The sequence below is a fragment of the Pituophis catenifer genome, unplaced genomic scaffold (assembly GCF_029215685.1).
Source record: "Pituophis catenifer annectens isolate HBS135680 unplaced genomic scaffold, rPitCat1.0.hap2 SCAF_2, whole genome shotgun sequence".
Lineage (NCBI taxonomy): Eukaryota > Metazoa > Chordata > Lepidosauria > Squamata > Colubridae > Pituophis > Pituophis catenifer.
This window is the reverse complement of record NW_027256882.1, coordinates 263563479-263586555: the sequence shown is the minus strand read 5'-3', so window position 1 is coordinate 263586555 and position 23077 is coordinate 263563479. Positions and strand designations below refer to the sequence as shown.

Genomic DNA, 23077 nt, shown 5'->3' with positions numbered 1-23077 from the left:
GTCCATAGCAAAGGAACATCGGGAAAGCTGGGATGGGGACATTAGTTATTACTTTGTTTCTTGTATTTATACACCATTATAAATTAGGTTACAACTAACAGATTACACTCATTCAGTGTAAATTTATAAAACACATTAATGGTATTAGCTGGATGCATACAAAGAAACAAAGAAACAAACAAACACAATACAATACAATACAATACAAAAGAAAGAAAAATAACAACCAGAAAATAAAAGTAGTAACTTTTTCTTAGTCTTTAAATGCACTTCCGAACCCTTCTGGTTTTTTACCATCTTTAAAAAGCTACTACCAGGGATGCTAACCTGGCCTCAGGAGGAAGCTATTCCAAAATACAGGGTCTGCAGTCAAAAAACATTATTGGATCTCTCCCTGCTCACTTGATAGAGCTAGGTTGGTATGGAAACCTGGAAGGATCTGTCTGTCTGTCTGTCTGTCTGTCTGTCTGTCTGTCTGTCTGTCTGTTTGTCTGTCTGTCTGTCTGTCTATCATCTAATCCAGGGGTGGGCAACTGTGGCCCTTTTACAACCTGTAGACTTCAACTCCCAGAATTCCTGAGCCAGTTTGGCTGTATCAGGAATTCTGGGAGTTGAAGTCCACAGGTTGTAAAAGGGCCACAGTTGCCCACCCCGATTTCTAATCTATCATCTATCTGCAGGGATGTCCTTTTAATTTTACCATTTTGGCTTTCCAATTTTGTAATTCTTGAGGATATTAATGTGTTTTAATGAAATCAGTGCCCTGCTCTTATTATTGTTTAATAATAAAAACCAAGCAACACATTGAACAGAAAGCCAGCGTGGTTTGCTTTGGGTGCTTGCTTAGAAACCAGGAGTCTATGAGTTCTAGTTGCTCCTTAGGCATGAAAGCTGGTTGGGTGACCTTGGAACAATCACATTCTCTCAGCCCAATTCACTCACAGGGTTGTTGTTACAGGGAAAAGAGGAGAAAGAAAGAGTATTGCGTGTGCATTATTTATAAAAATAATAAAGGCAGGATATAAAGACTGTGCAGACATAAATAAACCTGAAGTTATCCTGTTTATCTCTGGGCTTTCATTCCTTTGACTTTTTAAAATATTAGTTGGATACATTATAATAGAAAGCTGCAGCCCAGGCATAAGTATGTGGGTTATGGTTTCCTTGAACCAGTCATATTTAACAACATTGAATTTTACTTTTTAAATATTGTACTTAAAAAAAAAAAGATTGTGCTATTTGTTGGCCAGGATCATGTCATTCTAATATTTATATTTCTGTAATTGTGCTTTTAGGTTTCTGGGCTCGAGAAATAGGTAGAATGATTGGACTACATCATCCACTTATACCTGTTCATCACCAATATATTGTTACTGGAACTATCCCTGAAGTGAAAGTCCTGAAGAAGGAATTGGCTGTTCTTCGTGACTTAGAAGGTTCATATTATCTAAGACAAGAAAGAGATGGCCTTTTATTAGGGCCATATGAAAGTCAAGAAAAAATGAAACTGCAGAAATCTTGGGTAGAAGATGGAGTCCCACCAGGTAATTTTTCTTGGAAAAAATAAATTTCATTGGTACATGCTGGGTGCTCAGACTTGTTAATTGGATTTTTACATTATACATATACAGATGAATCTCGAAAAATTAGAATATCGTGCAAGAGTTCATTTATTTCAATAATGCAACTTAAAAGGTGAAACTAATATATGAGATAGACTCATTACATGCAAAGCGAGATAGTTCAAGCCTTGATTTGTCATAATTTTGATGATTATGACTTACAGCTCATGAAAACCCCAAATTCACAATCTCAGAAAATTAGAATATTACATTAAATCAATAAAACAAGGATTGTACATAGAACAATATCGGACCTCTGAAAAGTATAAGCATCCATATGTACTCAGTACTTGGTTTGGGCCCCTTTTGCATCAATTACTGCCTCAATGTGGCGTGGCATGGATGCTATCAGCCTGTGGCACTGCTGAGGTGTTATGGAAGACCAGGATGCTTCAATAGCGGTCTTCAGCTCTTCTGCATTGTTCGGTCTCATGTCTCATCTTTCTCTTGGCAATGCCCCATAGATTCTCTATGGGGTTCAGGTCAGGCGAGTTTGCTGGTCAATCAAGCACAGTAATCTCATGGTCATGGAACCAGGTTTTGGTACTTTTGGCAGTGTGGGCAGGTGCCAAGTCCTGCTGGAAAATGAAGTCAGCATTCCCATAAAGCTCGTCTGCGGAAGGAAGCCTGAAGTGCTCCAAAATCTCCTGGTAGACGGCTGCATTGACCCTGGACTTAATGAAGCACAGTGGACCAACGCCAGCAGACGACATGGCTCCCCAAATCAACACAGACTGTGGAAACTTCACACTGGACTTCAAGCATCTTGCAGTGTGTGCCTCTCCATTCTTCCTCCAGACTCTGGGTCCTTGGTTTCCAAATGAGATGCAAAATTTGCTCTCATCAGAAAAGAGGACTTTGGACCACTGAGCAACAGACCAGTTCTTTTTGTCTTTAGCCCAGTTCTTTTTGTCTTTAGCCCAGGTAAGACGCTTCTGACGTTGTTTGTTGTTGAGGAGCAGCTTACAAGAGGAATACGATATTTGAAGGCCATGTCCTGGATCCGTCTGTGTGTGGTGGCTCTTGACGCACTGACTCCAGCCTCAGTCCACTCCTTGTGAAAGTCCCCAACACTTTTGAATGACCTTTTCCTGACAATCCTCTCCAGGCTGCGGTCATCCCTGCTGCTTGTGCACCTTTTTCTTCCACACTTTTCCTTTCCACATATCTTTCTATTAATGTGCTTTGATACAGCACTTTGGGAACATCCAACGTCTTTTGCAATTACCTTTTGAGGCTTTCCCTCCTTATGGAGGGTGTCAATGATGGTTTTCTGCACAACTGTCAGGTCAGCAGTCTTTCCCATGATTGTGATTCCTACTGAATCAGACTGAGAGACCATTTAAAGGCTCAGGAACCCTTTGCAGGTGTTATGGCTTAATTAGCTGATTAGAGTGGGACACTTTGAGCCTAGAATATTGAACCTTTTCACAATATTCTAATTTTCTGAGATTGTGAATTTGGGGTTTTCATGAGCTGTAATCCATAATCATCAAAAGTATGACAAATCAAGGCTTGAACTATCTCGCTTTGCATGTAATGAGTCTATCTCATATTAGTTTCACCTTTTAAATTGCATTACAGAAATAAATGAACTTTTGCACGATATTCTAATTTTTTGAGTTTCACCTGTATATCTATAAAGACAAAAAGAGCTTTTGACAACCTTGCTTATGAATGTATACTAGTCATTGCTTCTTTGCTGTGCTCTTCCGAATTTATATTTATATCCAAATTTATATTTTTTGCTTACATGTCCAATATTATAACATTGGAGACTTATTGAGAACGGGAACATTTGCTTGCCCTGTATAAAATAGAAAATATATTAAAGTGGAAAGATAATACATACAAAATGTATCACACTTTTTTTTAAGGCTTTGGAAAGGAGCTTTTTGAATCTGATTTAGATCGAATAATTGATCATGTCGAGGCTGCTATGGAAATGGTCCCTGTCCTGAGAGAAGCAGATATTATCAATGTAGTTGCAGGTCCTATAACATATTCTCCAGATATTCTGCCAATGGTGGGACCACATCAGAGCGTTCATAATTACTGGGTGGCCATTGGTTTTGGGTAAGTAAGCTGATTCTTTAAGGTTTGGGGGTATCAGTCATTACTGAAAAAAGTTTGTTAAATTACTTTAATCTTTACTGCAAAAATAAAATAGAAATAAAATATAAACCAAAGGTATCTGTGCCTGGTTTTCCTTTTTCAGAAGAGGAATTTGGAGACTTGCTGCAGGTAATGATAAGAAATTTTAAAAATCAAAAACCATCAAATTGAGATAGTATTCACTGAGAGTTATTAAAGATCTCTGGTGTGATATTTATTTGTTAAAAGAATATGCAATTTATCTCTAATATCAGAGGACTTTGTTGTTGTTTTAACCATTTAACTGTGTCCAACTCTTGGCCACTTTATGGGCAAGTGCTCTCCATCCTATCCTGTCAAGCGCAGTTTATTTCATTTGTTGGATGTTCATCATTGTATCAGTTTTGATGTTATCAAGCTAGCATGTTCCTTGCTTGCCTCTTCTTGTTCCACTACCCAGTGGTGGGATTCAAAAATTTTTACCACCGGTTCTCTGTGTGTGACTTGGTGGGCGTGGCATGGCTTGGTGGGCATGGCATGTGGGTGTGGCGGGGAAGGATACTGTAAAATCTCCATTCCCTCCCCACTCCAGGGGAAGATTACTGCAAAATCCCCATTTCCTCCCTATCAGCTGGGATTCGGGAGGCAGAGAATAGATGGGGGTGGGGCCAGTCAGAGGTGGTATTACCAGTTCTCTGAACTACTCAAAATTTCCATTACCAGTTCTCCAGAACTGGTCAGAACCTGCTGAATACCACCTCTCCACTAACTATTCCTAGCATAATTGACTTCAATGAATTTGAACACATGATTTTGCCAAAGTAAATCAGATGTAGACTTTGATTCAGCACCTCTCTGTTGCTTGCTCTGGCAGTCCATGGTATACACAACAATATAAGCCAGCACTACAGTTCAAAGGCATTAATCGGAGGACTTAAAACTTCATTAAAAAAAGTTCTAAAATATAAAAATCCTTAATTTTGGATTAATGGTTTTAATTTATTTAATTTCAAAATTTGACTTTATGTATGGCTTAAAGTCATCTTTTGGAATTACAGCTAGCATTTTATGGTGCTGATTATTTTTTTTTAATGAATCTATTCTTCTTGATAAGTAGATTAATACTCAGATACTCACTTTGAAGCCAGTCTTAGCATATAGTGATTATAAATAAAAATGTTAAAAAATATCTTCCAAGTTGATTTGATTCCAGCCAAATTAAAGGTAGAAAAATTAATAATTTCAAATTTAATTAACATTACATTTACACTAATTTGCAAATAATAGGGGGTGTGATGGCTGAGTGGTTAAAGTCACTGAGCTTGTCAGCTGTAAAGCTGACAGCCTGGGTTCAAGACCTGAGTGCTGCACAATGGGGTGAGCTCCTGTTACTTGCACCAGCTTGTGCCCACCTAGCAGTTCTAAAACATGCAAATGTGGGTAGATAAATAGATACCACTTCAGTGGGAAGGTAACAGTGTTTTGTGCACCTCAGTGTACAGTCATGCTGGTCACATGACCACAGAAATGTCTTAAGACAACACTGGCTCCCTCAGCTAAGAAACAGAGATGAGAATTGCCCCCTAGAGCTGCACATGTCTGAACAGGGGAAACCTTTACCTTTTACAATTAATATGTCAAATATTTTCCTCTTTTGTGGAAATTGTGAGATATTGCTGGTGACATTATCAAAGATTCTGGATCTCAGAGATTTATCCCGTGGTATTTTAATTTATATTGTTTCAGTAAGAGTCAATATTGTCTCTCCTATTGATTTTATTAACAATCTGGTAAGGATTTGTATGTTATTGTCCATGTTTATAACAGTTAAATAAAGTATTAATTATTGCAAGGCAATAATCTATTTGCATCTTATAAAACTAATTTATTACAGGTATAAATTTTAGCTATAAATGTGCTTAATGTGATTTGAACCTCATTTGTTGTGATTATTCTATTAAAATATAATTTAACATTAGGTTATGAATCAGAATAATGATCAATTTTTATAATTCATTTACCTTTACAGAGCAGATCACTGATTTCCCCATTTTACAGGTGATCAGCTAAAAAAGAGATAGAGAGATAGTAAATGAGAAGGGACTGTCCTATGAAGATTGCTCCATGCCAGATGTATTTCCTACACAGAGGGCATTTCTTTGGAGGAAGCTGCAGGTATCAGCATGTTATATATGAAAATGTCTATTTATCATGTGTATATACAATAAGAAAATGCAGTTAACTGCAGCTTCCTATGACATAAGCACATGGTATCATAGATAATTTTGTCACACAGACTAAAACTAAACTAATGCTGCTTCCTATGCGGAAGTTTGACTTCTTTGTAGGAGATTTCATCCTGTGTCAAGTAGATCTAAATCAATGCCTTATTTGGGAATTACATACAGATTTTCAGATCTAATCCTTCTACTGGAGCTGACTTCCTCTCCCTTGCTATACCTTGCACTAACCAAATATCATGGAGTAAAAAAAAAATACAGAATACCTGTAAAACAAGTAGAATGTGAGTTTACATAGCCTTTGTTGAAATGTTTGATGGAATATATTATTGTAGTAAATTAAATATTTTCCCTCTTTCCATACCCTACCAGGTATGGAATCATTCATGCTGGTGGGATAGGAAAGTATCTTAGTGACTGGATACTCAGTGGAGAGCCTCCTTTTGATCTAATCGAAGTAGATCCAAATAGGTATGGAAGGTGGACAACTACAAAATACACAGAAGTCAAAGCAAGAGAATCGTATGGTTTCAATAATATTGGTAAGACATTTGCTTATAATTTTCCATGTTATGGATAATATTGACACTTAAACATTCTTGTACTGACTTTTTTATAATTATCTGGACTAATAGGAATAGGGGTCAGTTATGTATTGCCATGTGATTTTGGAATTCTCTAATACGATACAGAGACAACATTATATATACTATCTCCTCATTTTTATCCAGTGTTTAGTGTACTTTGTTTATGTAGAGAAAGCCTATGAAAATGTTTATGAACTTGAATGCAGTGATGTTGAAAATTGGGTTCTGAAAGTGATAAGAGCAGCATATGATAGAAATAAAGCATGAATGAGAATGTGGGTTAGATCAATTGTGCAAGGTGTATGGATTTTAAAATTAAAATGAATGGTGTGAATGTTTGTAAGTTATAATAAATGATAAAATTAATAATAAATAATAAAAATAGAGCATGTAGTAGAAAAATGGATGAAGAAATCTTAAGATGTACATAGTATAGCAGGTGGCTGTGCTGGTGCTGTGAGGAACCAATGTTTGTCTGTAATGGTTAGGTGTTGGCCTAGAAAGCAGGAGAGTTCTAATCCCGCCTTAATTATGAAAAACCAAATGGGTGGCTTTGGGCCGATCACTCTCTCTCAATCCAGCCCACCTCACAGGGTTGTTGTTGTGGAGAAAATAGGAAGAGGAAGGAGTATTTAGTATGTTTGCCACCTTGAGTTGTATATGGGGAAAAAAGGTAGGATAAAAATCTTTAAAAATTTAAAACATTAAAAAAAAAGTTTGTTATAATTGCTGTAAAATAAGTGTGAATTGTTCATAGCGCACACTTCTGATCACTTGTGACATGCAGTCAGAGTGCTTAAGAAACACTTAAGAAATACTTAAGAAATGTTTGTCATACAACAAGAAGAGATGGGGCGAATGAATGGATGGTAAAAGAATGTAGATGAAATACAAAAATGAGTAATCAGTACAAAAAGCTAACTTGAGATAGTTTGGTCATGTAGAAAGAATGAGCGAGAACTGAACTACAGATCAAATATATGAAGGAAGAGAGAATAAATCCATAGAAAGGAAAAACTGAGGAAAGTCTCCCCAAAAAGAAAGAGGTGAGAAGCTTAAAAACAAAAAATAATGTATTAATTATTATATGGATGTGGTAAAGTGAAAATAGAAAGAGATGTAGTGGCCTATACTTTCAATGGTGTTGGTTTCAGCTGCAGGTAGTCCTTGAGTTACGATGGCAATTGGGGTCGGAATTTTTGTTGCTAAGTGATACGATTGTGAATTATGATGTCAGATGACCACATTATTTAGCAACAGCAATCCTTAAAATCCTGATTGCCACTATTAACTGAATCCCACCATCATTAGCTAAAGACCCAGAACGATCCAAGCCACTCCTGGCTTGGTCCCTTCTAGCCACAACCTTGCTAGGTAAGTGTTTGCCTCCTTGTCAACTCCTCACATCTGATTTCCCCTCCCATCTCTGCCCTTTGGCCATCTTGCACTCTGTTCATCCTGCCAGCTCTACCAGCCTGCTGCCCTGCCAGCCCCAGTTGTCCTTTGCCATCTTTTCCTGCTGCTGCTGCTGAGGCATGCCCAGTGTGGCCCTTCATGAAGCAGCCTGGTCCTCTCCCTGAGGCCGTGCCTGGCCGTTGCCTAAATCATACATGGCCTTGTCCAAATTGCGTGTTCTCATGAGGTTTTGGAAGCAAAACTTTTGTTTGTACAGTATATCTGATTAAATTTATTGTTTTTCATATTGTTTGATTTAATGTGCTATTTTCCTAATTTTGCAGTTGGATTTCCTAAAGAAGAAAGATTTGCTGGGAGACCTACAGAAAGAATCAGTGGGCTTTATGAAAACCTTAAGTCTAAATGCTCCATGGGATTCCATGCAGGCTGGGAACAACCTCATTGGTTTTACAAACATGGTGATGACATTGGATACAAGTAAATGAAAATTAAATATTTGTGATACTAATTTATCTAAGAATTTAATAGAAACATTGTACTGCATTGTCCATTTTCTGTGGACCTTGGTGTACGAGGTGTAGTAGACAAAATGTAGTGTCTACTTCAGATGTAGTAGATAAAATCTGGTCCTATAACATTTACTGACATAACATAAAATAACACAATCCCATTCCATATTTGTACATGAATAAAATGAGTAAAATATGTATGCATAAAATCCCATATTTAATGGACATTGTGGTTTAATAGACACTCCTGTCTTATTCATTCATTAAACTAAGGTTTACTGTATTTTATATTCAATAACTAGTATGTTTATAAATTAATTATGTTTATATCTTCCTCTAAAATGTTCAGAATAGCATAAATGGTTTTCCTCCTCATTTTATTTTTACTGTACTTTTAAGAAATAGGATAAGAATAATTGATCCATCAATTTTCACTACATATCTGGCATATGTATATGAACTCCTTGTTTCTGTTTAAAATATGAGAAGTGCCCTTAAGAACATATTATTCCTGTATTATATGCCATCTTTTGTTTGAAACAAATCAAGTATTTTGCTTTCAGTTTAAAATATATTTTATTTGATCTCTACTATCCATTGTAATGCATTACTAGCTATGTCAGCATTTTGAAAAGTAGGTAATACATTAATCAAGATACATGACATTTATTTTTAAAGGAAAATAATGCCAAAATGATGTTTTTGAACAAGTTGCTTTATGCTAATTTACAAATAGTCATGCTAGGTTTTTTGAGTCATTGAAATATTGTTTTTCCAGACCTAGTTTTCGACGCACAAATTGGTTTGAACCTGTAGGTCGGGAATATCAACAAGTGATGGAAAAAGTGGGTGTAATTGATCTTACTCCTTTTGGCAAGTTTAGCATCAAAGGCAGTGATTCAGTTAAACTTTTGGATCGTCTCTTTGCAAATGTGGTCCCAAAGGTAAATAATGTAATAATAATAATAATAATAATAATAATAATAATAATAATAATAATAATAATAATAATAAATAGTCCACTGTTAATTCCATTCATTGATCACTTTGTACTCAGAGGTGTTGAATCAATAGTTCCAACTAGATAAGTATACCACCATCCATCTGGAGCTACAGGGACCATGAAAGTCACTTTACATCATGTCACACTGCCTTCCCCACTGTATTGACATTTTCCACATTTCTTAATTGCCACTAGCTTCCTTCGTTTAAATATGAGGGCACAGTTGAATACAAAGTGATTTAGAATTGGCTTCCCCTTGCATTTTTAAAAAGCCAATAATGTAATAATACTTTTTGTAGATTGGTTCCAGGGTGCTAAAATAACAGGGTCATAATCACTCCATTATTTAGATGCATTTGGCTATTTCTAGACTCATCTCATTTCCACATTATGGTGGCTAAGGGCAAATACATCTTGTATACAGTGTGTTTACTATGGAATGGAGTAGTGATTGCATGGATCATATCTGTATTAAAGAGATAATCAATGCATATGATGTAAATCAGAGATGTCAAACTCGATTTCATTGAGGCCACATCAGGGTTGTGTTTGACCTTGGGTGTGGTGGGGGGGCATGGCCAGCTCAATGTCACTCGTGTCGGGGGAGTCTTTGGTGGCCCGAGTGCTCTGCAGTGAATAGGGGCTCCCAAGCTTCGTTTCTGGCTGCAATGGTCTCCTGCAATCCTCTGCCAGCGAAAACGGGCTCCCAAGCTCCATTTCCAGCTGCGGCAGTCTCCTGCAACCCTCTAACGGAAAACGGAGCTGAGGAGAGCGCATGTGGCCCTCCCAAGCTCCATTTTTGCTGGCAGAGGCATTGTGAGCCGCTCCTTCGCTGTTTCCAGGGCAGCTCCATGGGCCAGATCTAAGCACCTCACGGGCCAGATGCGGTCCCCGGGCCTTGAGTTTGATACCCCTGATGTAAATAACGCTTCCAACATCTAGATATTTAATACATTCCAACTTAAAGTGACTGATGTAGACCTAATCCTGTTAGTTGTGAGGATATGCAGGAAGAAGAGCAAAGCAAGCTGTTTGTTTACCTACTCATCTATGTATTTATTTAGCAGATTCACATAGGCGCCCACCTCATAAAGCATAACTCTGGACAGCTTATAATTAAAACCATAAAACACTCAAACATAAATAAAAAGAAAACACAAAAGTATTATAATTGTTATTTCTCGAAAAGAAAACATAATGAGTTGCCAAAAAGTGCCAGGTCAGAAGAAGTGTTTACAGATTTGCCTGGAATAAATGTTTTTCAATTGATTCTGGGTACAAAATGTTTCTATTAGGAGGAAAAAAAGAGAAGAAGATCGAAAGGCAGCAGTGGAAGAAGTCTACTTAATTCAGTAATATTTGTGTGCTATGCTATAAAAAGTTAACTTGCATTATTATAAGCTACTGTATAATTGATGATTTTAATGTAGAGTTTTGACTTTCTTTCTACATAGATGGGTTTCACAAATATAAGTCATATGTTAACCTTCAAAGGCAAAGTCTATGCTGAACTTACAGTCTCTCATCTGAATCCAGGGGAATTTTTATTAATTACTGGTTCTGGATCAGAGCTTCATGACTTAAGGTCAGTGTAAATTTTAAATACTGAAGTTTTAAACTAACCTGTGGTCCAAGAAATTTAGGATAAACTTCAGCTCAGAATAATAAAAAAAGGTTATAAAAACTTGAAATAGTAATACCGGTAGCTTTTATCAGAGATAAATTAATGACTGGTTGAGTATATCAGTGTATTGTATATAGTGTAAAATCTTGAGAGCAATTTGTTCATAAGGTTTCATAAACTGCAGAAGTCTTGTTCATTAATGTGTGAGAAAGTTGTGTGTGGATACAGGAATACTACACTTGTTTGTGGGATATTTGTGTAAATATGTTGAATGAGTACAATAAGAAGTAATTTTAATGAGCTGTCCATTGATGAAATATTAGGAATGGAAAATTCTGTAACAGCCTCAGTTAAGTCATAGGTTTAAAAAAACCGCATATTTTTGCTTGTTTTTTCAACCTTTCCTTCCTTATGGCATAAAGTAATGGTTATACCAATCTTATCCAAGAAGTCTAAGAAATCTTTTTGTCTGAAATGATTGCTGGAGTTGTACCATGCCTTAGATTCACAATCATTATACTCAGGAGTGGGTTCTACTTACCTTTACTACCGGTTTGCGACGGGATCGTGTGTGCGCGCTTGCTTCACTCACCCGTGCGCCATGCTTCTGCGCATGTGCAGAAGCTTCTGCACATGCGCAGATCACCGATGATGACATCCAGGGCGGTGGGTGGGGCCTCCCACCAGTTTTACTACCGGTTCTTGTGAACCGGGGGCAACCCACCACTGATTATACTCCTTGATCTACTGACTAGCTATAGTTGAAGAGACAAGGCTGGACTAACATGTTATGTATCTCTGTAGTTAGACAGGAATTGCATTTCCATGCTGTTTCTGTCCCAGAAGCAGATACAAATTCCGTCCTGTCCTATGAATTCTCACAATTGGAATCTTCTAGCCTGGTTACCAGTTAGGAGAAAAATTTAACAAACCAGTAGTAAAAAACAAAAACAGGTAAAACAGAAGGAGGAGACTACATTATTTCCGAACTGTTTAGCACCAATGACTCCACTGACTCTTTGATAATTCTAAAAGACTTAGATGTCTGTCAATATTACTCTTACTTTCTGTAGAATTTCTAGTCCTATAATATTTTAAATATTATTTTGTTCTGATCTAATAATTCTATTTTATACACAGATGGATTGAAGAAGAGGCATTTAGAGGACAATATAATGTTGACATCGAAAATATTACAGATGAAATTGGAGTACTGGGTGTAGCAGGTCCATATGCACGGAAAGTTCTCCAGAAATTAACTTCTGAAGATCTTAGTGATGCTGCATTTAGTTTTCTACAGTCCAAACATTTAAGCATTGGTAACATTCATGTTACTGCAATTAGAATTTCTTATACGGGTAAGTGAAAGGAAATTGCTATTAGTCTCATAAATAGAATAGTTGATTTTTCTAAAAACGTAAATATCAAATAACCTAGCTATAACAAAAGATCATTCCAAATTTCTTTTCAGGTTAAAGTTTTGATGGCTACAATTTAATCCTAGTTAAAAATGTATATTAGTCTTGATTTATTATAGGTGAACTAGGGTGGGAGTTGTACCACAAACGAGAAGATACTGCAGCTCTATATTCTACAATCATGGATGCTGGATGTGAAGAAGGAATTGACAACTTTGGAACATACGCAATGAATACATTACGTCTAGAAAAGGCTTTTCGTGCCTGGGGAGCAGAGGTTGGAAACCATGTCTTTTGATGTGTGTTTGTGTATGCGTGCATGGTCATGCCAGTTTTGTGTGTAAAAGTGCTGGCCTAAATACGAGGATACTATGAGTTCTAAGCCTCTCTTAGGCATGAAATCCAGCTGGATGACTTTAGGCCAGAGTCTTTCTCAGCCCAACCCATCTTACAAGGATCTTTTTGTTGGCAAAACACGAGGCAGGAGTATTAGGTATGTTGGCTGGCCTAGGTTGACATATAAATAAATCAATAAATAGCCAGGATAAATCTAACAATAATAAATTTAATTTAATAAAAAGATAATAAATCCAAAGTACAGAGTAATAATTATTACTCATAGACTAATACAGAGGTGAAATGCTCCCGGTTTGGACCGGATCGCCTGATCCGGTAGCGATGGCAGGTGGTTCGGAGAACCGGTAGCAAAAATCCCTGCCTCCCCCATCATCAGAGGCTTTTAAAATTATTTTTAAAAGCATTTTTTCTACAACCACTTTGGCCGAAAAAATGCTTTTAAAAGTTAAAAAAAAAAGCCTCTGATCATCGCGCAGCTCAGCTGGGATCGTCAGAGGCTTTTAAAAGCATTTTTTTTACAACCACTTCGGCCGAAGAGGTTGTAGAAAAAACGTTTTTAAAAGAAAAAAAGCCTCTGCCGATCAGGCAACTCAGCTGGGATCATCAGAGGCTTTTAAAAAGAAAAAAAGCCTTTGCCGATCAGGCAACTCAGCTAGGATTGTCAGAGGCTTTTAAAAGCATTTTTTACAACCTCTTTGGCTGAAGAGGTTGTAAAAAAGTGCTTTTAAAAGCCTCTGACGATCCCAGCTGAGTTGCCTGATCGAAAGAGGCTTTTATAAGCATTTTTTTACAACCTCTTCGGCCGAAGAGGTTGTAGAAAAAATGATTTTAAAAGTTAAAAAAAAAAAAAAAAGTTGGCCACGCCCACTCAGTCACGTTACCCCCCCCCCATCAAGCCACACCCACAGAACCAGTAGTAACAAATTTTACATTTTACCACTGGACTAATACCATGTTTCCCCAAAAATAAGACCCTGTCTTATTTTCTTTTGTCCCCCAAATAATTACCAGGTCTTATTTTTGTGGGATGTCTTACCTGCTTACCTTAGGACTACTGCGCTGCTGTCTGACCTAGAGAAAAGTTCCTTTTCACATTCCTAGAAAGAGCTGCTTTTCACATAGAAATAACTTTCACTGGTCTGATTGAGTAAAGGTAATTTTATGGGTTTCCTGATTTGTCTTGGTTTAAAAAATGTGCTTTTATCATTATGATCCTTTGTCATTTATGCACTGCTGATTTTGCAAGGGATGCTGAAACTTACAATTTTATTTTTAATGGGAATAGTATAAGATTAGTATATAAATTTTATTAAGAGCTATGTTAATTTAATAAAAATAGGTATTTTATTAATAAATTTTTATTAAATAAATAAAATTTAATAAAAATTTAATAAACCTTTTATTAAATAAAGGTTTCATTCGTTGGACATCAAAAGAAATGAGAAAAAAATATGCCACCTAGTGGTTTTTTATTGCACTTTTTTTTTCAACAGATGAATTGCGACACCAATCCACTGGAAGCTGGACTGCAATATTTTATCAAATTAAATAAGGTGGGGGTTTTTTTTCTACTACACTTTTATTATTATTCATTCTTTCTTTGTTTGCAAATAGTTGTTATATTTGAATCTGCAAAACAACACCAGATTAATTATACACTTAAGCAGTAATGTACCTTGGTGTATGTAGCAATGTTCCTTCCTTCTATCTCATTTCCCAGTCCATGCTGCTATTTTGGTAAATAACTCAAACTATAATGTGATCTACTAATTAATTTCATTTTTTGGCACTTTCCAAGTAATTTGGGGATCGGAGCAGTTCCTTTATACAGTTCTAACTTAGTTGAAATAAAATTAGTTACACATATCACAGTTTTATTATAGATAGCAATAGCAATAGCACTTAGATTTATATACTGCTTCATAGTGCTTTACAGCCCTCTCTAAGCGATTTACAGAGTCACCATATTGCCCCCAACAATCTGCGTCCTCATTTTACTGACCTCAGAAGGATGGAAGGCTGAGTCAACCTTGAGCCTGGTGAGATTTGATCTGCCAAACTGCTGGCAGCCGGTGATCAGCAGAAGTAGCCTGCAGTACTGCATTCTAACCACTGCGCCACTGCGGCTGATTAATTATCTATGCATAATAATAATAATTATATATGCATAATTATCAGGCTATTAATATGGTGATCAAATCAGGAAATGTGGGTTGTTGGAAATTTTTTACAATTTGAAAACATTTTTATTTAGTTAATGAGTACTATTAAACTGGAATTTGCCATGTAAGATGCATTTAAAACTTACAATACCAGACTTTCTGTTATGTTCAAGTTAGAAGTATACAGTTTTACCAAAAAAGCTGGGATAATCTTCTTAGAGAGTGAGAAATTCCTTCCTAGAACTTCTCATTTTTAAATCATCTCTCCTTTTGTGTGTTTGTGTGTGCGTGTAAACTTACCTTGGCGCTATTAAAACAGCCATGGTCATATGATTAGCACCATCTCACAATTACAAAATGGCAAAGAACTGCAGTCATGTGATTGCAATTACACAGTCCTCATTTAACAACAGCTGGAACTGGATTGCTAAATGGCCTGGCCATGTGATGTTTCACTTTACAGCCATATTGCTTAGCAAAGGCAATTTTGTAATCAGTACGTAATCAGCTAACAATATGGTTGTGACCTTATTAAGTTCATTAAATATTTTATTGTAAAAAGGAGGAACAATTTCAAAATATTTTCTTGACTGTATTTTTAGGAAAATACATTTGGCACAAGTATTTTGAACATGAATCAGTGAAATATTGGTTGCCTTTAGGGGTAAAATGTCATCTTTGTTTAACTAACAACTTTAGAAGGCTGCCTTGCAATTACTCAAGAACAGTCAATGAAGAATAATTAATTTGAAAGTACTGCACAAGTATGGTCTCCTGTGTATTTTAAGGTGGTGGTTAAAGCAGATTGCAGCAGATGCTGTGCTCTCATACGCAGCTGAGTAGTTTTGTGTGTATAATTTGGATCTATTCCAGCATTCACAAGTGATTTAACAAATAAATCATGCTATTAAAAGATTACACATATCTTTTGACAGTCTGCACATTATTTTTCTGCACATTAAAAATAGGAAGGTTTTTTAGTGTCCTTAATTGCCTCCTTTTATTTTCCTCACCAGATAAAATAATAATCTTATAATCTGGGAGTTACTGTTCATATTCCATGCTATTTTGGGTACTTAAATTTTGTAATTTCTACAGCTACTGAGACTGGGTTAGTCTTTGGGAATTATCTTTGAGAATGCACCACAGAGTATTTTATCACAAAAATATACTATAATGAAAGAAACAAGACTGGTCTCCTCTTGCCTTCTTTATTTCTATTTACTGCTACAATTAGCAAAGAAAATACCAGAAAATAAATTTTCAGGAATTAAATTATGAAATCAAGAACATAAATTAAAATGATTTGCAGATGATGTTGTATTTACAATTAACCACCCAAAAGACTTTTTAGAACTAATAATGGAATACGTACAACAGTAAGATTCATTACCAGGATGTTGACTTAACCTTTAAAATTTAAGAGTGAACTTGTTCATTATTTATTTACTCCATTTTTGCCAACTATCCAAATAAATCAAGTCGTAAAATTAACTTAATAGAGCAGAGGTGTCAAACTCGATTTCATTGAGGGCCACATCAGGGTTGTGTTTGACCTCAGGGGGCCAGGGTGGGCGTTTCCAGGGTGTGACCAGCATGTCACTCGTGTTGGGGTGGGTGCCTGTGGTGGCCTGAGTGCTCTGCCAGCAAAAATAGGCTCCTGAGCTCCATTTTCGGCTGCGACAGCCTCCTGCAACCCTCTGCCAGCAAAAATGGAGCTCAAGGAGGGCCACACGCGGCCCTTGTGAGCTCCGTTTTCAGCTGGCAGAGGCACTGCGGACCGGTCCTTCACTGTTTCCAGGGCAGCCCCACAGGCCAGATCTAAGCATCCTGCGGGCTGGATCCAACTCCCAGGCCTTGAATTTGACACTCCTGTAATAGAGTATCACAATCATACAAAAGAAAATGTGCAATATCACCTGTCAGCCAAATTCAAATCTTCAATTACAGCATACCTTTCCCCCATACTTAATAAAATTGCCAAATTTTAACAGTTCTCCTGAAACATAGAGTGTTTTTTGTGTATATATTCATTATAAAATGTTTGCTTTTTTAAAGAAAACTGCTGATCAGGTCAGATAACTTTAGCTGTCTCCATTCAGAGTAGTGAAGTGTCTTCTATGCAATTAATGTAGAAGGGACCATTAAACCACTCACACCTGCTGCCAGATCATACTCAAAGCTCTAATTATGATTGCTGTATTAGCCTTCATGCAAACTATTTGTTCCATTTATAAATTATAGATTTATGAGTATCAGATGAATAATGTTGAAGCGAAGCACTGGGGAGATTAGTTGTATTTGAATGTGTTTTATAGGCGGAGTTTAATTAGAGTTTGTAGAGACAATATATGAAATTACTGCTTATAGAATATAGCAAGGATAACCAAAATGACCCCCACATTGCACATTAATTCTCACTGGGGAAGAGTTCAGACTCTTCTCTGATTAACTGGGCAAGACTGTGCCTTGGTCAAATCCAAAAGACCTGTACAGCCAGTGTCCAACTCAAAATGAATCCAATTCAATAGATACCTAGAACAGTCCTCACTGCAGCCCTGCAGGTATTTCTGTGACATCTTCTAATCAAGGAGGTTCTGGTTATTCTAAACAGGACCACCAGTTGGCACTCGTGGTGCAGTAAGGGCAGAGTAATAACTACTTTTTGCTGCCCTTATTGCCATGAGGTAATCCCCCCCAAAAGGCTCTTAACTCATGTTCAGTTGGGTTCATTCTTCATTATCCTCCAACAGCATTTCTAGGCATCTCTCATTATCTTCTCAGCCACCATTTTATTAAAGTGAACTGTAGAACCTGGCCATGCTTACTGCCAAACTCATTGTTGACCAGATATTTAAGCACAGAACAGAACAGAACAGAACAGAACACCTTGGAGGTCTTCTAGTCCAACCAGCTCAGGCAAGAAACCTTATACCATTTCAGACAATGGTTGTCCAATCTCTTCTTAAAAACTTCCAGTTCTGGAACATTCACAACTTCTGGAGGCAAGTTGTTCCACTGATTAATTGTTCTGTTAGGAAATTTCTTCTAGGTTACTTCTCTCAATTAGTTTCCATCCATTGCTTCTTGTCCTGCCTTCAGGTGCTTTGGAAAATAACTTGACTCCCTCTTCTTTGTGGCAACCCCTGAGGTACTGGAACACTACTATCAGTATCATAACCATGCTATCATGTGACTCCTAGTTCTTCTTTTCATTAAACTAGATTTTATTGTTTTCATTTCTTATGGTTTGCTCTCACTTAAAAAAATGTTTCTTTTCTCTTTTCTGGCCTGGAATATTTATACAAACTAGCTGATTCTTGGATGACATATGATGCTATTGTCACTATTTTCTTTAGCTTCAAATTGCATGGTTATGATTTTTCACAGCTTAGCCCTCACTATTGACTAATACAGAGAAAAGCTAAAATAAATTGGGGGTGGGAGGTGGGGATAATGAATGAATTATAGCAGTATTCACAATATTTCATATTATGTGTTCTATGGAAAAGAAAAGGAGTCATAGACAGGTTTTCTTCTTCCCATTTTACTATGACCCTTTGCTGAGGAGGTACAACATATTTTTTTCCATTGGAAAAAAAGACTGGTTGAAAAGCTGCTTGTCTGCATGTTTTGCTTAGTCTGTGGAACTGCTGCAAGGTTTTCTCCACTGTGTTGAATATGTAATTGCCTCATAATGACAATCTGGCACAGGCACTTGTTTGAAATGCAAATTGCAATTCTAGAGGCAGGAGCTTAGACATCCATCTCTATTCTATTCCAGTAACTGGTCGAAGTGCCATTTCTTGATAAAATTATTCCTGTTGAACTCACTATTGCATAAAAAGTGAAATGGATAAGAATAAGAAACTAATTAAATGCTTCTGGGAAGCCTTCCAATTGCTCTGTGTTCCAGTAACTATTCAGAAGCATCCAAGTTTCACTTAGCAATCAGGCTTCCAACTCTAGACAGGCTTATGTGTGATAGGACTCTTGATTCCTCTTTATGGCCTCCTTACCCACAGGTTGCTACCTACTTCTTAAAAAGGAGCTGAGAGTTTAGGACCGCGATGGTGAACCTATGGCATGCGTGCCAGAAGTGGCACTGCGCCGGCCAGCTCGTCTTTGCACATGGGGGAGCTCTGGAAACCAGAAGAGCAGCTCCCTGGCACGCATGTGCGCACCAGGCAGCTGAGCTTCCGGTTCCCAGTGCACCTGCTGGTCTTCGCACATGCATGCGTGCCAGAAACCGGAAGACCAGGTGAATGGCACACATGCGCACCCTGGAAACCAAAAGCTCAGCTTCCCAGAGCATGCATGTGTACCGAGGAACTGCTCTTCTGGTTTCCAGTGCTCGCCCCATGCACACTCCCGTTTCGGCACTTGGTGCCGAAAAGGTTCGACAACCCTGGTCTAGGAAGACTCAACACCCAGTTTCAGATAAGATGCTGTTTAGTCTGTTTAGTCCAAAGATGGAAAGTTCCTAGCACCAGGAGGCCAAGCACCAACAGCCATTCAATTTTGCTGTGCTTCAGCCTAAGCTTGTTCTTCTCCATCAAAAACCCAACAGCCTCTAGGCATTGGACATCCTTCAGCCATTCTGGCTCTGCTAACAAGCACCACCAATGCTGTCCTCCACATGTCCAGACCTGAAACCTGACTAAAAATGTCCAGTTAATTCTAAAAACTGCATCTATAACCCATTCAGAATCTACTAATCACTTACTATCTTTTTTTCCCCAGCCAGCAGACTTCATAGGAAAGAAAGCACTGAAACAAATTAAAGAAAAGGGGCTTGAACGAAAACTTGTGTGTCTCATCTTGAAAACAGATGATGTTGATCCTGAAGGAAATGAAAGTGTCTGGTATAATAACAAGGCAAGCAGATTTTAGTTCAAATAATTGAAGAACATTTTTCTGGAACCCCCTTTGTATTTACTTCATTTTTTTAAATGGCTATCATTTTCAGTAGATTTAGTTGCAAAAGCTAATGTGCCTTAGAAGTAGAAGTGCCTTAGAAGTAATGTGCATGTATACCACGGGTGTCAAATTGGATTTCTTTAACAGCCAGATCAGCTGTCTCCTCCACAGGTCGGCCGGGAGGGGGTGGGGGTGGGGGTGGGGGGTAGATGGCCTGCAATCCTAATCCCCATGCCCCGTTTTGGCTTCCAGTGGCACAGCGGGCTGGTCCTTTGCTATTTCAAGGCTGGCCCCGCGGGCAGATTTAAGCACCCCGCTGGCCTTGAGTTTGACGCCATTTATGTATACTGTACTTGCTGTAAATCAGCATTCCTCAGTCTGACCCCCCCCCCTCCACTTGAGTTGGGATTGTAGCATTTACAGAAGTCAAACAATATTTAGTCTCTAGTAGATTTTTTGTCAAGCGTAGGAATTAACCTGCAATAGATGGTCAAAGATGGTCCAGTGAAACAGAATTATATCATCTAAGTATCAATATAATCTCAGTATTTTGCCACTGTTTAAACTAATATAATTGCATATTTGATTTTATTGCATATTGCATATGTTAGAAGTTAAATATTTAGAAACACAAATTGCATTAACTGTGTATTTTATACTGTAAATTGATAAGTGGTAAAATTTAATTTTTCAGGTTATTGGCAACACCACATCTGGATGTTACAGCTATAGTATTCAGCAAAGTCTGGCTTTTGCATACGTTCCTGTGGAACTCAGTAAAGTTGGACAGAAGTTGGAGGTTGAGTTGCTAGGCAAAAATTACCCAGCAACTGTTGTTCAAGAACCACTGGTAATGACTGAGCCAACAAGAACACGGCTTCAAAAGAAAGGCGGAAGTTCTAAAGTATAAATAATCACATAATTGTCATGATGGACAATTAAAGTGGGATTACCTTGATTTGAAATATTGCTATATTTGAAATCCCATGTGACTCGAATCACATAAGATAGAAAATATGAAAGAGCATGGCTGGAGTAAAAAGTTATGTTGTGAATATTTGCATTTCATTTGGGAAAATGTAACAACAATAATAATCGTCCATAAGGAAATATTCAAGAGAAAAAAAATCATGTTTACATACTTAAACATTCAATACTGCAGTGTTTAGTAGGTTCCTTCAAACTGATTTTAAAAACACTGATTTTATCTGTACGCCTATATCCAAATTACCTGTGCCTTTATTGTGTTAAGTGTTTGATTATCTGCCAGAAATATAATAGCTCATCTCTAAATAATTGATGAGTAATTCTGATCTTAGGCAGAAATTACTGTCCATTGATATCTTTAAAAATCAAGGGGAAAAGAAGGGAGAATTACAACTTGCAAAACAGTGTAATAAAAAGAAAACAAGGTTTTTGCAAAGCTACTGTTTTTATATTACTGGAACAAAATATTAGGTTACAGGTAGTCCTTGAGTTATGTCCATATGTTTAGCAGCTATTCCAAGTCATTATGGTGCTGAAAAAAGTGATCTATGACCAGTTCTCATTTTAACAACTGTCACAGTGTCCTCAAGATCATGGGATTGCAATTTAGGCTCTTGAAAACCAGAATATAATTATTTTATGATTTGCTGAGTGACCTGATGATTCTCTTAACAATTGTGGCAAAGAAGGCTGTAAAATTGGGTGCAGTCCTATGTTTATTTCAGTCCCAATTGTGGTTGTAATTCTAGGACTAAATAAATAAATAAATAACTTCATTGTCATTGTATGTGTATACACAGTATACCCATACAATGAAATTCACTTAACACCCAAAGACCAGGTCCAATACACATAACAATCCCCAAACACACTCCCACCCACCACAATTCTCCACCCCTAAACCACCCAAACATCCACACAACAGACCAAGTAGTACTGTCCAACAGCTCACTGATGGTGGCCCTTTCATTGTTGAGTGCAATTATAGCTCTGGGATAAAAACTATTCAGAAAACGTGTGGTCTGAGTTTTAATTGTTCTGTATCTTCTGCCAGAAGGCAACAGTCCAAAAAGATTGTAAGCAGGATGGGAAGAATCTCTGAGAATATTATGCAACTTTCTCAAACAGCAAGATTCGAAGATGTCATCCAGGGCTGGTAGCTGGAGTCCGATGATATTCTGGGCAGTTTTAATGATTCTCTGTAGAGCTTTTTTTTCTGCTACAGAGCTGCTCCCATACCATGCAAGAATGCCATATGTCAGGACATTCTCAATGGTGCTATGATAGTAGGACAGAAGTAGATGCTGAGATAGATTTATCTTCCTGACCATTCTCAGGAAGTACAGCCTCTTCTGTGCCTTCTTCACAAGCATGTTAGCATTCATAGTCCATGAGAGGTCCTCTATTTGTATACAACTATTTGTATACAACTTCCTTTCCACAATAATTTGTATACAACTTCCTTTCCAAAATAACAAGCAGATAAAAATTCAACCTGTTTTGAAAATATACCATTTCTTGATGGGATGGGACAAGAGCAATGAAGAAGATACTAGTTTCTGCATTTCCCATCAGTTGAAAGAATTTCGGTTTGAAAGAACTTCATGAGTGCTTCCATCTGCCACCTGAACATTAAGATGGAGATCAACTCCTTATAAACAATTTTTAGGTAACGTAGTACCAGAAAAGTAGATTTTATTGCTTATATTTATGCTTGGAATTTTTTACATTAGTAGAAAAGGTTGTTGCATTAAAATAACAGAACTACCATAGAAAGAAAAAGACCTTTTTGGACAACAAAACGTTGTTTGAATGCTGGGAAAATGTGAATACCATCATCTGGATATACTATAAAAAATGAATAACAAATGCATATCAAATAAATTTAAACATCCTTTTTTCTTCTATGCTCTGGTCCTGTGAAGCACTTGAAGCAGGTTAAAATGAATCAGGTAACTAATGGCAATATTTGATTCAATCTGAAAAGAGGAAATTTCAGCATAAGTTTGTAAAGCAGAAAATTATGTGTGAATATTGAGAATATTCTATTAGGACCACAAGTAGTTAAAAATGGCATTTGGGACTGGATTTTCTGTACTAAGCAAGGTGATCATAGAACATGATGTCATATGACAGTA

At 37.2% G+C, this 23077-nt stretch overlaps 1 protein-coding gene across 1 annotated transcript in view; it reads left to right on the top strand.

Moving 5' to 3' along the window:
* Positions 1-21213, top strand: part of DMGDH (dimethylglycine dehydrogenase) — a 40308-nt gene extending 19095 nt beyond the window's left edge. The window contains exons 6-16 of the mRNA XM_070935840.1: positions 1296-1544; positions 3500-3698; positions 6329-6498; positions 8283-8436; positions 9247-9412; positions 10926-11056; positions 12236-12453; positions 12633-12790; positions 14364-14423; positions 19776-19910; positions 20647-21213. Of these exons, the coding sequence (XP_070791941.1) occupies positions 1296-1544; positions 3500-3698; positions 6329-6498; positions 8283-8436; positions 9247-9412; positions 10926-11056; positions 12236-12453; positions 12633-12790; positions 14364-14423; positions 19776-19910; positions 20647-20862 (1856 nt within the window). The 3' untranslated portion in view covers positions 20863-21213. The remainder of the gene's footprint in view (positions 1-1295; positions 1545-3499; positions 3699-6328; positions 6499-8282; positions 8437-9246; positions 9413-10925; positions 11057-12235; positions 12454-12632; positions 12791-14363; positions 14424-19775; positions 19911-20646) is intronic.
* Positions 21214-23077: the final 1864 nt, after the last annotated feature.